The 15,107-nt window shown below is 41.3% G+C and overlaps 1 protein-coding gene across 3 annotated transcripts in view; it reads left to right on the plus strand.

The window, feature by feature from the left end:
- The window catches only part of LRRC56 (leucine rich repeat containing 56), a 65,357-nt gene that overhangs the window by 12,608 nt on the left and 37,642 nt on the right, over window positions 1-15,107 (plus strand). For 2 of the 3 annotated variants that reach the window (XM_027810538.2, XM_027810539.2), the window contains exon 4: window positions 9,525-9,612. In XM_027810538.2, coding sequence (XP_027666339.2) covers window positions 9,525-9,612 — 88 coding nt within the window. Of the gene's footprint in view, window positions 1-2,140; window positions 2,192-9,524; window positions 9,613-15,107 lie in introns of all 3 variants that reach the window. The other variant, XM_027810540.2, reaches the window with a different exon arrangement.

Consider the following 15,107-nt stretch of genomic DNA (forward strand, 5'->3'; position numbering starts at 1 on the left):
TCATTAATGCCATCTGAAGTACCTCGAATCTTATCATTAGAAAAAGCTTTTTACATTAACCTTGTTCTAGAGATTGGAAATGTAACTTTAAAAGAACAACTTTTTTCTGAATTAGTGAAATCCTCTGTCCTGCTAAGAAGCCAATTAAAATATCCTGCCAGTGCTAGAAGTACTTTCTATATATATCAAAGTATATGAAATTGCAAAGCACATTTGAAAGCCATGTTCCTTTTTGACTGGAGGAAATTATTTTGCCATGCAGCCCGTTGAGAGAGAGTAACATGCTGAAGTCTTTGTGAAGGAATTCACTTGACAAAATATTCGTGAAGGAATACTTGGTTACATATTGTGCTGGATTTGCTCAGGACTAATTAAGGGTGAAATCCTTTGGGATATGTAGGAGCTGAGAAAATAACCTCATTTATCCCTGCTAAAGAAGGGGAGAGCTGAGAGCAGAAGTAGAAGTTCAGGAGAGAAGCTGCAGCTTTGTGTTGCAGAGCTGGGTAGAAATTAGTGAAAGACAGATGAGGCCAAGGCTATGGTTTGGATGCCCCCAACGTGTGTGGGGGGGGTGGCGGTGTCTGTAATCTGCCGCAGGGACGCTGGCTGCTGCGGGGGCACGTGCCAGCTGCAGGTTTACGCTGCTCCCTAGCTATAACCGTGCACTGTCGATTGGACAGCAAGTTATTCTCAGAACTACTCTTCCCTTAGCAGCTATGCCTTTTAGTGTTTATGAAATACCTGGAGATGCAAAAATCACTTTTTGCAGAGTGTATATTTTAAGCTTTCTGGAGAAAAATCAATACATGATCTTGCAATCTATGCCATTCACTTTCTTTTGGTTCTTGTGAACCTTTGACAACTTAGTCTTTTTTTAAAATCTGGCATAGAATTTGACCAGTCTAATGTGTTTGTGGCCTATAACACCCTGTCTAAATCCAACGGGAAGCTCTCAGATTGGCCTGTTTTCTCAGGGCGTGAACCAAAGCCCATTAGAGTAACCAAAACAGCTGCCCTCTGACTTCAATAAACTCTGAAATAAACCCTTAGGAAGTTCTTTCGTTGGCATGAAATTCTTCTCTTTCTGAAGCTCTGCTGCTTTTTGTTCACAGTAAACTGTGAGCAGGAAGGTGTATGTAAGGCAATGTTACCCACTTCCCATGAAGTTACAGTTCATTATTTTATAATATTCTTTTAAATACAGATCTGAAGTGAAATTCTCCTACAACTCTAGGCTATTTTTTAAAATGGGTAAAACCCCTTTATTATTCTTATGTACCCTCTTGAACTTAATGGAGTCTTGCCTCTTTAAGGTTGTGTATATTAATATTTGTAAGAAATTCCATTTCAAAGTTTCTTTTAAATGGATGCGTACTCTTCTACTAATTTCTCTGGACACAGTGATTTCCTGGCCCTAGAACCCGACATTTGTGTTGACATCGCTGGGGCACTTCCTGCTCAGAGGAAAAATGACATGGCATTGTTAAGGAAACATTTGTAATGTTTATAGCTTGGTTTAATAACATAGCCAATTTTTCTATTCTTTGACCTTTATGTTGATCAAATGGAAACTGCTGCTTCCATGAATTTACTTCCTCTGGATCTGCAAATGTAAAAATAGAGACACTGTTCAAACATTTAATCTGAAGCAAGTTTTCAGATGCTTTTTTTTTTTTTTCAAGGAACCACATACCACTGATAAACAACCTTTCAGACCATTTGGTTTGCTTAAATCGATACACTTGCAATATCTTCTTGATTGTCTTTTAGTTGTGAATATTTTAGGAGTTATTGATTGTGTTTGCTGAAGTGCTCTGAGATGGAAACTAATATATTTTTAAAATACATGCTCATTAAAGTAAAATTATTTTACATTCAAATAAGGACATGGGCCTGAGTTCTGCGGTGTTGTGTAGGGAGATTTCTGGACACCTGGTGGAGGTTCCTGAGGAAGGTTTTCATTCAGAGATACACACATCTTTACTCCTTGCCTTTGCAGTGTTCTGCCTTGCGCCAGTTCCGTTTGGGCTGAGGGCTGGGAGGTCTGGCTGTGCAGGACCTGCGAAGGCTGGGTGCCTGGAATTGCAGCCTGTGGCCGCATCTCTGCCTGCACATCTCACTCATTTTCTCCTTTTTCCAGGGTGATGGCAGTCTCCATTAGCAGTCCTCGTTATTAAGGACTCCCTAAAAGGTGTGATACTTGTATTCCTTCACTTTTTTTTCCGGTTGCTGGGTTGTTTTCCCCTGAAGAGAGGGAAGTTTGGCTTAAACTGATTTTTATTCTCTTTCTCCCCATCCTGCCCCACTTCCTTTCCTTTTTGCCTGCTTGGACCCTGTAGCACCTAAGACAACTCCTACAAAACCATTGGTCCCTTGTCTCTTCTGTTCCTCTCCATAGTGGATCCTCACCTCACATAAATCTTACGGTCACTCATTACAGGATTTGTGCTCTTCTGTGGCCTTGTTTTGGCATAACATTCACTTTAAAATCCTGTGTGACTCTGTATCCCTGTTACGTTAATCACATCTTCCGTAGTTTCTGCTTGCTGCCATCTCTCTTGCTGCGATCTCATGTGATGCCCTTTTATATTTGAATACTCTGCATCCAAGCTACAGGTCAGAAGCCTTTGATGCGAGGGTTGGTATCATTAGTTGTTCTCTTTCTAGTATCAATGTCAATCCAGTATCAATGTCAATTTTCTGATGTACTTTTGATCTTTACACTGTATGAATGGGCATTCTTGCTTTTCCATTTGTACCTGTCCTGTTAACATTTCGGGCTCCCTGTTCTGCCTGTACTTGTGTTGGGCTTATGTGTTGTTGTCTGATGTTGCAGAATACCAGGGTGAGCACATTCCCTGTTCTCCCTTTGTTCTCAAATCTGGCTATTAATGGGCAATAAATTACAATTAATTTTTAACTTTTAGGGCTGTAGCACAGGTTTCTCATTAAGTGTGAAGGAACTGAAATTAAGAGCTCCACTTGTCTTGAATCAGAGTTTTATTTTGTTCTGTTAACCCCCATCCCCTCCCCATCGTTTGCAAAGGATCTTTTCCTGACTCCAACAAAAAGCATTCAGCTTCTCAGAATGAACTCATTTTACAAGGTCAAATGATCTTCCAGATATTGTCACATTATCAAAACTAATCACGTTTGTGTGTGATTTGTAGAGAAGAAAGGAAGTATTCTTATTTTGCTATTTGTTGATCCTGCTCCAATTAATCATGTTTTCTAAACTTAGGAACACGTGTTCGGAAATGGTGTTTAGTTTTGTTGCTCAGGAGGTTAGGGTGTATTTCATATGGTATGCACGCATCCTCATGGGGAGAAGAAAATCCTAGAGGGTCCTGGAAAAACAGATTGGATTCTTGCTGAAATGACTCAATCGTTTCCTTTTTTTGCCTTTGCAGAAAGTTTTCCTCTCAGTTTTAAGCTAAATGGATTTGAAAAAAAACACCCTGGAGATCAAGGAAGCAAATGCAAAATCTTGATAAATTAAGTGGAGTCTAGGAGATGAAAGTATGACTGATTTTGGATTTGCTGAATCCTTAATTAGGATTGTATAATAATTTTTAAAATAATAATTAAGAAGTTTTAAGGGAGCTCTGGAGGTCTTCCAGTTCAATCTTCTGCTCAAAGCACAGCTTGTTTCAAAGTTAGATCAGATTGCTCAAGATAGCAGATAGCAGTAAACATGATAATGTGAACAGGGAAGAAAAATTACAAAGCCTCGTTTAGTTTGGGAGCTTTCCTTTTATATGTTGTTATCCTAACACTAATGCCTTTACTACAGTGAAGGCTTGTAGTTGTTATATTAGTGTTCATCTTGCTGCTTAGACATCTGATGTTTTACACTCAAATTGTCACATCAGGAAACTCTATTTATATGCATACATGCACATATGCATGCCTTTATATGAAAAAACCCCAGATTTTCATTTGCATACAGTGACAGCTGCTTAGCTGACATCAAATGGCAGATTACAGTCTTGAGTTTTGCACGTTCAGTGACACAACACTGAGCAATGGCTGTAGCTGCTTACTACGCACCTGATTGCTAGACAGGAAAACAATTAATATTGGGGTATGGCTTCTTTTATATCTAGGTGAGGGAAAGTAAATCCGTAAAACAAATTCAAAGCAAAAATTGATCTAAGAATATCTACTGTCTTGTCCACAGTTAAAACTGGGCTCCTACAGAAACAATACAGGCTATTTCTGGGAGATCAGCAAACCTCCAATGTCATTTCTGGTGCTCCACGTGCCCTTTGAAGCTTGCAATAGTTGGGAAAACTCCCAGCAACTTGCAGCATCAGACCCTTAATACTGGTTTAAAACAAGGTGTCAGGACTGTGAATCCCCAGCACAAGTCAGCAGGTAGCTGAACCGGAGGTGGCAGGGCTAGGCTGGCTGTGTAGATCTGTCGGTGTGACTTGGAGGCTTCGGCACGGGAATAAAGACCTCTTTACTGACGCTTCCACCACCACTTAAATGTCATAATTATTGCCCTCACCTACACTTCTCATGCAAGCCAAGAAAGATGTCTCTTTATCACAGATTGAACGCCTGGCTAATCTCTTCATCTGAGCTGAGAGAAGAATGTGTTTGTATGTTCATGCAGCAAGTAGTGAAATACAGCTAAATATTGTAATTATGGGCATCTGCAGCACTTAGTCATTTTGAAAGGAAGATTGTACATGGGACCACAGGGAAGTTATGTTCCCTCTCTTTGAAAATCCCTTGACATAGAATCACTTAAAACTTTGTTAATGTTCTAATAACTTTCTTCTTGGAAGAAATATTTTGTCATGCTTTATATTTTATTTTTTTTTTTGTGCAGGGAGAGATTATACTTGAGTTGGTAATTTGAAAAAAAATCCTTGCAAAATGCAATGAACACATGAATGGACATGAATCTAGGATTTGCATACAGGTGTAGTATTAAAAGAAAATAAGCTCACCACTCAGGAATTCCTGTCTTAGCCAAATTAACCAGGATCAGCAAAATAAATGCACAGCTGGAAGTGCTTCTCTGACAGCTGCACGCAACATGCTCTTCAGCAACATATCTACTTTTCTTAAGAGTGTGTGAAAAATCTAGGAAAGAGAGAAGAAATCAGTTGTATACACCAGCTTTAATTGAACAGATATTATTTGCCAATTAAGGAATTTACAGAGAGTTGCAAGTGGGACTTGAACTGGATTTTGCGTCATTCCCAGGTGACTCTTCTGCCAGTTGGGAAGCTCTGCAAGCACAGAAGTATTTTTCACTTGCAATGTTTTACAGAATACTTATTGGCTCTTCTCGTCAGTCAGGGGAAAAGCTTTCCAAACCAGTGCACACTCTCCAGTGAGCTGTTGGCCAGACATTTTGCATGATGGGAATAGTTTGTGACCTATCATGGAACTGCTCCTTAAAATACTGGACAAATTATTTACCAATAGCTTCTGCATGATCTCATGGAAAATAGTTTTACTCCTATTTTGGGGGAGGTGCAAAAATGTAAAATGAACCTCATCCATCTTTATTTTACTTACCATGTATTCTTCTTCAAAGGATTGTACAGTAATTTACCATGGAAATTTATCCTTTCAAATAAACAGACTTAGGGTGGAGTATAACTCTTGCTGCCTAGAATGAAGCTGTCCGGCCACCTTCTTGACATCATATGCCAGAAAGATTTTGATGTTTGATTCTTCAGAAAACATCCTCCTCCTCTGTCTAACCAATACCTACCTTGCTAGGCAGTGGTAAACAGAATCCTCTCTGAACATCAGCAGTCAGCCTGAAATTATAGTTGGATTTTTCAAGGTATCTTTTCCATGTAAAGTAACTCTGATATATCAAACTCTTTGCCTAGAACAGATCCTCGGTTTTGCCTGCTCTATGTTCAGGCTAAGCAGCTGTAAATAGCTGAAGAAATCCCTAGACGGCACAGTACCTTCAAGGCTGTAAGCATTCCCTGGGGCACAGGCAGAGAGGAGTTCTGTCCCTGGCTGTCAGAGCAGTGCTGTGAGCTGTGGGAAGGCACTCATTACCTGGAGTCACAGTGGGACACCTCTGGACCAGGGCAGAAGCCTGTCCTAGACCTAGCATGGCCCTAGGAACAAAGAGATGCAGCACTCCTTAGCATCAGTTCTACCCAAGTGGTGCCAGACATTTCTGTCCAAGTTGATGATGCCTTAAGTGTGTTTGGCCATGATTTTTTTTTTCTTTTGCTACCCAATAGCAGCAAAATTCTTCCTAAATAGCCCTCCTTTCAAATTGTGATGAAGGCTGCTGTGCTTTGACATTAAACAGCAAGATGAAAGGGACATCCTGCTAAACATCTGTTATCTTGTTTAAATGTTTCTGTGTCCTTCCCTAAGTCTCCTCTGTTCCTGGTGCCAGAATTTTAGCTGTCAAACAAGACACATCACGCTTCCAGCTGCACCAATATACCAAGAAAGGTGTCTGGGGAGTAGGAGTGTCCTAACTGTCTTTCACGGGAACCGTTCACCATGTAACCTTCTCTTGAACTGCCGCCCTGGCCTTTTGCTTGCTAACTAGTTTGCAGTCAACACCTGGGGTCTCTCTGCTTCTAGTGCCTTGAAATGAGCTCATATCCTCAACCTCAAAGCATTTCTTGTTTCCTTCATGTAGTATGATAGCTTTTGCATCCTACAGCCAATCGGTTCCAAACTCTCTGAGCATCACCTTGGCATCAACAGATGGAAGGACAGTGATTTTCACAGAGATGCTTGAAAAAGCAGAACAGGGAAGTGGGGAACACATGGAGTCTTGTCGCATCTGGTTAGCACATGCTTCAAGGCAGCTGTCTATATTTCAAATAGCTGGTGATGGGAGCCAATAACCCTTCCCAGCACTGGAGCCACAGCTCTGTCTGTTGCAGTACAAAATATGGATGTGTTAAGCAGCTCATCTTTCAGACAGGAGAAAAAGTACAAATGGTGGCTCTGGAAGAGGAAAAGGAGGGCAAAGAGGCCCACTGGTAATCCCTGGTATGAGGAAAAGGAACAGGGAACCCTGGATGAGGAGAGAATATAACTTTGTGCAGTTCCTATGCTTGGATTTTGAAAGAGGAGAGCAAGGAGCAGAACTGTGAAAGGAGGCTGTCTAGGTTACAGTAGTGGGACGAACAGCATTCAGGGAACTTGCAGACAGCAAAGGAGAAATGCAGAGGCTCCTTGCGATGCCAGGACCTTCTGCTACACTACTGACAAAGCATGTGAATGACCCTAAGCTTATGACTTATTCTGAGACTTCTTCCTGGTCTGCCTTCTAATGATGTAGGCTCTTAGGACTGTTTTGATGGGGAGGGGGCAGATATTTTTCAGAAGAAGCTTCCTTTAATGACAGTAAGCCTGTGTCCAAGTCCAGCTATCAGAGTGCATGGTTGCATGCCAGGACATGAGCTAGCTCTCATTTCACACGTACCCTCATGCTATATGACAGACAGTGTCATCTGCTGAAAAGGATTACTGCAAACTGTCTTGCAGTGAGGGATCTTGTGTATACTGGGGGCAGAAAGCAGTCTGTAGTTTGTAAGCTTGCCTTCTTTGCAGGAGCAAAACTGTTTTTGTGGTGGCTGCATCGGGAGATAGAAAGTGTATTTCTGGATGCCATTGGGGACTCCCAAGTTTTCACCTCAGACCTTTGTTTTTCATATGCTAGTGGCAAGGCAAGAAAGTCTAGAAGCTTTCTTGGGTTCAGCACGCTTAAAATCAGTTTAAAAAAAATTAATTTTAAACATGGTGTTTTAAAGACAATTCAAAAGCAGTTGAAGATTTTGGATGATTCTGTTTCTTAGGAGTCCAAGTGAAGACCTTACAAAGGGAGCCAGTTTTTCAAGGAGGGATATTCAGCCTTTTCAGGAAACCATGTCTTTTTAAACTGTTGTCTCAGTTAAACTCAGACTTGCATTGGAACCTTTGTTTGTAAGAGGGTGTGGAACCATCAGAGTAAATGAAGTTGTAGTCACTTGTACACAATACAAATTTTACATGATGAGCGGGAATGTCGCAACCACCATTTTCCCTGCAAAATTAACTGGATGTTCTTCTGGTTATTTTTTTCTGCCCAAAACTCATAAACAGATGTGGTCTTGCACATTCCCTTCTAATGAATAATTTTCGCCTTATTAAACAAACTGAAGAATGCTGTAACTTTTTAAGAGTAAGAAAACTTGTCCCCTGTAGGTGGAGGTTGTTGAATGACTTCCTGCCTTCAGCTTAAATAGAGGGACAAAAGGCAGGTGACAATAATTCTTCCAACCCGTGCTGTTGATTGCATCATTGAGGAGGAGACACTGATGCCAGGGTAAGCCATTTCTTTGAAGTGGACTTTTTTTAGCCCCATGTCCTAACTCTTTTGGCACAGAAAGGTGAAAATTATTTATATTATATACATAGTTGTATCACTATGCGTGGTATCAGCTCTTTCAGGCAGTTATTGTGACGCAAAAGCCTCATTTCTCATCGCTCAAGGGGTGTTTCAGACTCCTCCATGAACAGCTAACCCATCAGGAAGAAAGGATACAGTTCCCTCTTGGTTTGTTTTGTTGAATTTGTGCATGGAAGGATCCACTGAGCACCTAAAGCAGATGCATAGGAGGTGGTGGGACGTGTAGCCTGGATGAGCGAAGCTGGGGAGAGAGGAGCAAGGTCATAGCAGGAAGGAATAGGGGATGAGAGCAGCGGTAACGTGAGATCGCTTCAGCTGCTTCTGGAATTGCAGCCTGGTGTCTTAGGACTTCACAGCATTGCTCTAGTTTTCACTGGCTGTCCTAGAGCTTCCCTTTCTCCTCTGTATATAGTGTCTCCTTGTTTTTATCCTCCTGCTTACCTCTGCCAAGGCGAAATCTATGTGTATGTACCAATATAGACTTTAGGATATTCGGAAAGATCCTGCATTCACATACACTCCCCCCTTGCTTAATGCAGTGGCTGATGCTATTACTCAGATTTTGCAAAAACAATGGAAGATTTTGGAGACTTTTATTTGTATTGCATAGAACTTTTCAAAAGAATCTGTAATTCTTATAATTAGTGTTGATGTCTTTCAGAAAAGTGGGCTGCTTCAGGTAAACTCATGTTTTCTTTTCATGATTCTGGGTTAAAAGGCTAAACAGTGTGTTTTGTTGAGTTTTACTGCCTAGTGCCTTTTTGATTACCAATCTGCTGAGGTTTACTACAAGATTTAGGCAAATCTTAAAGCATGGACATACTGTTTACATTAAACTAATTGCCATGTAGGTCTGTTGTTGATCTGCAGCTTGAATGTAGCCCTCAGCCCTGACTCCTTAAGCAATGCAGAAGTTATGTGAGACTAGAATAATTCAGATCTATGAGGAAGAAAGATCTTTGAATATTGCATTTGTTTAAATGTTATTACACATCTAGCCATTATGACCTGGAGTATATGTTGACAAAGCACTGGTTGAAAGCCTTTCTACACCTTTTTTCTCCTGTGCCACCTAGTTTATTGCATGAGAGTACACATATATGTTTGCTTATCTTTACAGAAAGTTTTGGCAGGGGTAGATGATCTGCAGCAAGTGAAGGCCCTAGAGATGCGAGTAGATACAAGAGAGAACAGCTTGGGGAACTTTGGTAAGAAAACAGTTTAACTTCTCACTCTCTCAAAATTTCCTTTGTCATGTCTTGAAGCAGGACTGGGGACTTCGAAACCAATGGCCAGTGTAAAGTACCGTCCTGCTCAAGAGCTCTTGAAACATCGTCTCCCTGGTATCTCTCACTCCTTGATCTCTGTTTTCTTCTCTGAGGGTCTAAATAGGACTGAAAATAATGGCAATGGGATGAGTGACACCACTTCTGTCTAAGGCCAATTAGTTTGAACAAATTTCTGAATGACATGCCTCTAGGCCCTGAATCCGCATTTACTGGTTACCTTGTCCTCTAGAGTTTATGGCACTACTCTAGCAAAATAGTAGCCAAAGTTCAGTTTCTCTCCACTGTAAGATTTCCCTGTGGCTGAGAAATTGCTAGTGGTATCAGGCTGCTCGTGCTGCCAGCAGCCTGTCTTTGCATCCCGTACTGCCTCATCGAGCTCTGCCAGATGATGTGCTGGAGCAAGGTCCTATAGATACGTCTTTTTGATGAGTGCCAAACAGCCCTAATGCTTCTGATACATTTCTGTGTCATCGCTGCACTGGGGAAGTAAGGAAGTTCCAAAGGAATTCCCTCTGTAGCAGAGTTAACACTGAGAATATGAAACCTTCCTTTTTTCCAGTACTGGCAGTCATTTTCTGTCCTGTGGATTCCCATTGCAACCAAGCCCATCTTCTGCTATGTTGAAGCTGAGTAACTACTGCGGGGTATTATTTTTTGTGCCAAAAGGAGTCACGTCCCCAGAAGCATGTGCTGGTATTTTCAGCCAAGCAGTTCATTTTCATGTGCAGTGACTGTAATGTAACAGCCGATATCAGCTTTAGTGGGTCTTTCGATGTCAATTTGTCAAGAATGGTTAAGCAAGTACAGTGAAGGGGGCTTTTGTCTTGAATTATAAACCCACTTTGTATTAGTTATTCTGTTTATTTCGTAAATAGGTCTCTTTCTGATAGGCATTTGATAATACAAGGTAAATTACGTCCGTTTCTTTCAGAGATCATAATCTGGTCAGTCATATTTCCTCCAGTTAAGGTAATCTCATTATGCCGTTTCTACAGTGCTCGAAAGTGGTGCTGCCATTCCTATGCCATTTTGTATTAGCTGTGACAAGCCAGCAAAGTCTTTCACATTTTTCACTCTGTACTTTCCTTTCCATTACTGGAATCAATCCCTTTCTTTCTGCTCCCCCTGGTTAGGACTTTGCAACTTTTACAGAATATGGAGCACTATTCCCATGTTGCAAACGATTTCCGTCTTGTTTATGTCACACCATTCGCACCAAGAGTTGGCTCTTTCTTGAGAGCTACAAAAACCAGCAGCTGCAGGTCCCCACTGCTTTTGAGAATAACAGAACATGAAGACCATCCTGAATTGCCTTCTGTCTTTTTTTTTTTTTTAAATGCATTTCTGAATTTCTATCCCATGAAAATTTCTTTGCAAATGTCAGCAGGTGGCTAGGGCAGAAAATTTGCTACTTAATGCTTCCAGTGATCATCAGTTCCTTGCAGGTCTTTTTTTCACATCTGACTTTTAGGGGCATGGAGTAAGGCCTTCCTTTGGGGTATTGCAGGGCAGTTTGCACCTTCAGGGTGAATGGTGTAAGCCAGACTGCTGCTGAAGGTGTTGGGCTCATTGCATGCTCCTCACCAGCTGCCTGCCCCTGAAACTGTGCTGCTGACCTGGTCTCTGCTCACAGGGGCCTGGATAAATAGCCTGAGGGAAGGAGTAGGGTAAGAACCGGACCAGATGGAATGACAGAATCATTAAATCATAGAACAGTTTGGGTTGGAAGGGTCCTTACAAAGCATCTACCTGGGTGAAGACCTGAGCACCCTGGTCTGATCTCACAGAAGACTTAACTCTGAGCAGGAGTCTGGGCTTGAGAGCTCTGGCTGTCCCCTCCAGCCTGGACCGCTCTGCAATGTGGTGTTTCTGTTTGCATTCCAAACCTAATTAGCTTTCTGTATAGCCATATCAAATCACTTAACCTTGATTTCACTGTATCCCATAGTTGCAGAAGATGGGTAAAAGCATCTTTATCATCAAGGAACTACTTGTTTGGATGATCAGCTTGCACTGAGTAAACAATACTGGTTTAACTGTGTTTATGTGTAAAGATAGAAGCTGTGCAATCTCTTAAATGGCCAGGTAAAGGAGTTGCAAGTTACTAGACTGTGCATAGTTCTGGGTCACCCAGAACCTTGCAGCACTTGAACCCCAAATTTACACCACAATTTGCACTTGAGAAATGTTTTGGTGTTTACAGCCGTACACAGGCTGTAACACAAGCATTGAGGGCCCACATCTCCTTTAGCAAGATTTCCAGAGTGATTTAAAACACGTTGCTTGAGGTTTTTCTTACAAGCATTCCACTTGGGGATGTGCTAAACTTTAAAGCACCGTCCTGCTAACCTTTCCTGGTTCGTCAGGTCAGCCTCAGTACAATGGTGTGACACGGTGGGGAAGAACAGTTATATTTCTTAGGTGTGGGTGTGGGCTAAAACATGAAAAGACCGATATTAAAATATTTTCATGTGACCAGGCTTAAAATTAAGGAAAGGCTTCATGCCGGAGCGTGCATCTGAGCCTTAGCAGGGCTCGAGGTAATTGCTGAAAGCTCTAGCTGTTTGTTTTCAGTGCACCTTGCTGAGCGACAGGCAAAACACTGACCCGTCCTGGCAAGCCTTGTATCCAGCTTTGCGGATTTGGGACATGACTTCTGTGCTCTTCAGCTGCGTGTAGGCTTCGGTTCATACTCAAACAGATGGAGTATTTCCTTTTCATTAGCTTAGCCCTTCAGTTTTGATTGCTGACAGATCTGGGACCGCATTCGTGACTGACTCGTAGAAATTCCTGTTGAAAGTGATGGTGGGGTAGAGTCATTTAAGACACTACATAGTTCTCTTCTTTCTAAGTGATTTTAATAGCTACAAATCACGTTACCCACAGTGCTCTTCGCTGGTACTTATTGAATTGTTGCCTGCTGGTGGCCAGGCTAAGTTGATTACGTGTCTGGAGACTGCCGCTTTCCTTGCATGCATTTTATCAAGGAAAAGCTCTGCTGAAGTTTCAGAGGCAGGCACGTGTTATTTTTCACACAGGGTCATCGTCTCTCTTTCCTTTTGCTCCATTTGTCAGTATCCCTGATGGGAAGCTGGGACATGTTTGTCGGCAGCCAGCATTGCAGTGGCAGGAGCTTGTGTGGTCGGGAAGCCGGTGCAGAGGCTGGAGGCAAGAGACCTGCACACACTGGTCTTGGTTTGGCTGGTTCCGACAAGCCTCGCTGAGAAGGTGCCACAGCACCCGCTGCAGCAGGGCTTGGGCAGGCTCTCCAGGAGTCACAGGTTTGTACTGGGGCAGTGAGCATATGTTAAACCCTGCACTGATAGGGTGGTTTGGGTTTTTTTGTGAGATTCTCACCTCAGTTAGCTAGACTGCAGCTAGCCAGGGTTTGCCTGCAAGTGCTGCGGTCTTATCTCCAGTGGCATTGCCCAATTCACCCCAGACATGTGCAAAAATGTCTATTTAGAACATGTATGGAAATAACTTGACCAAGTTAAGTACTTGTGTAAGTGTGACTGACTTACACAGCTTAAGGCAATTAAACAGCCTGTTTAATGTACATAGGTTGCTCTTGCTAGAAGAGTGCGGCCTGCGTTCGCATGCCTGTTTTGTACTGTTGGATCAACAAAACATGTAGGTTGCCTGATGCCAAGGCAAGTATTTGTCAGTCATTTCAGTAATATTTTTCTTGTGTATGTTTTTCACTAGTCCATATTCCAGAGGGTGTAAGGAGTCAAGGCATGGTGATTTTTTGTTAACAATATAAACCCAAGATACGTGATGCTACCTAAAGAATACATCCGAATGTAAACAACAAGTGCTACAAGTGTTGTAGCTTGTAGAATATAATAAAATCAGCATCTTGCCTGTTTTCTCCTTACTCCTGGTCAGGTATCTAAATGCCACCTGCTGTACCAAGGCAGCTCAGAAAAACATCTGCATTGCTACCCTGCTTGTCAAGTGCAGCACTTAAGACAATGTTGTTGAGTGTGCACATATCACTTTTATTCACCTACCTTATACTCTGATTTCTTTCTGCTCTTCATTTAGTTTTGTTCCACTAGGGTAGTACAGTGGAATAGTTTAACACTAGTACATTGTTGGTGCTTAGTAATTTCAGAGCCGTATAACAAAAAGGGTATTTAGTGAAAGGGAATTGTAGACAGATGAGATAACATAGCTTGCCATTCTGAATTCTCAGCCTTGTACTGCAGTCATCAGCATTTTTCTGGATCGTTCTGAGTTTTAAAAATCAAAATGATACAATCTGAAGGCAGGATGAGGAATATATTTTTTGTACTTTAAAAATTAATATTAGAAGTTAATATATTATTGATATTTTATAGTATTTTTATGTTAGTTTAAGAATAAATTGTGTCCTTGCTCTAAGGAAACATGCCGTGAGGTTTAAAAATAAGAAAATTAGAAGTATGTTGTTACATTTGGATAGATCTTTTATTTTGTCACCTTCATTTTAAGATTTTCTCTTCTCAACATAGTCTTCCAGTCTCTAATCTACATATAAGGAATTAGGACTACAAAAACCAGCAAAGTCAAATGGACAACGAATTCTTAGCACCAACTAATAATTATATGTAGAATATAAAACTTAAGGGAGGGAAGAACCTGCAGAAATGTATTGCAAAAGTCTTCTTGGCAGAATTTTGCACCACTGCACATAGTATACTTTTATTTCAGTCTAGTAAACAGCACATTAGAGCTTAACACTATACAAGTTCCCAGGGACAGATTGTGCCAAAATACAATAAAATGTCTGAGATGGAGGATCAGGTTACAATAATGAAATAACCAGATGTGAAAATTGTATCGTCAGCCTGTCACCCTGCCTCTTTGAATCCTTTAATAGTCTTTTTTTGTCTTTTTTTTTCCCCCCCTGAACCAACCCTAAATGCATTTAGTGGAAAGCTTTTTCTTGAGCAAGTCTCTCCATTTCTCTTGAGCTCGGCTTCTTGACTTCTCATTCAAATCTTCTGCTTAATAGTTTTTAAACCTCATTTGCTTTGTAATGCGTTGCAATAGCCTTTGCTTGGTAACTCTTCAACCTCTCGGGTTGAATCCCTGGCAAGGCTATTACCCACTGCTGTGCTGGGACTGGAGGGGCTGCTGCATCCTTCTTCTTCTTCTTTCCTTTAACGCTTTGGGAGAAGTAATTTCATCTCTCTGTGCTTCAGGTTTCTTGTCAGAAACATGATAGCAATTTTTTGAAATCTAGATTCTGGTTGTTTTATTTTTTTTTGGGGGGGGGGGCAGATCAAATTCTTAGTATGTGGATTACATGTGAGGAAGTCTTTGTGACTCAAAATTATTTGGTTGCCATACTTTATAAAACTTGTTTGACTTCAGAAAGCATGCTCTGCAGGATGAGGACAGTGTGTTATAGTTTCTGCTACAGT

Source organism: Falco cherrug, chromosome 10 (assembly GCF_023634085.1).
Source record: "Falco cherrug isolate bFalChe1 chromosome 10, bFalChe1.pri, whole genome shotgun sequence".
Taxonomy (NCBI): domain Eukaryota; kingdom Metazoa; phylum Chordata; class Aves; order Falconiformes; family Falconidae; genus Falco; species Falco cherrug.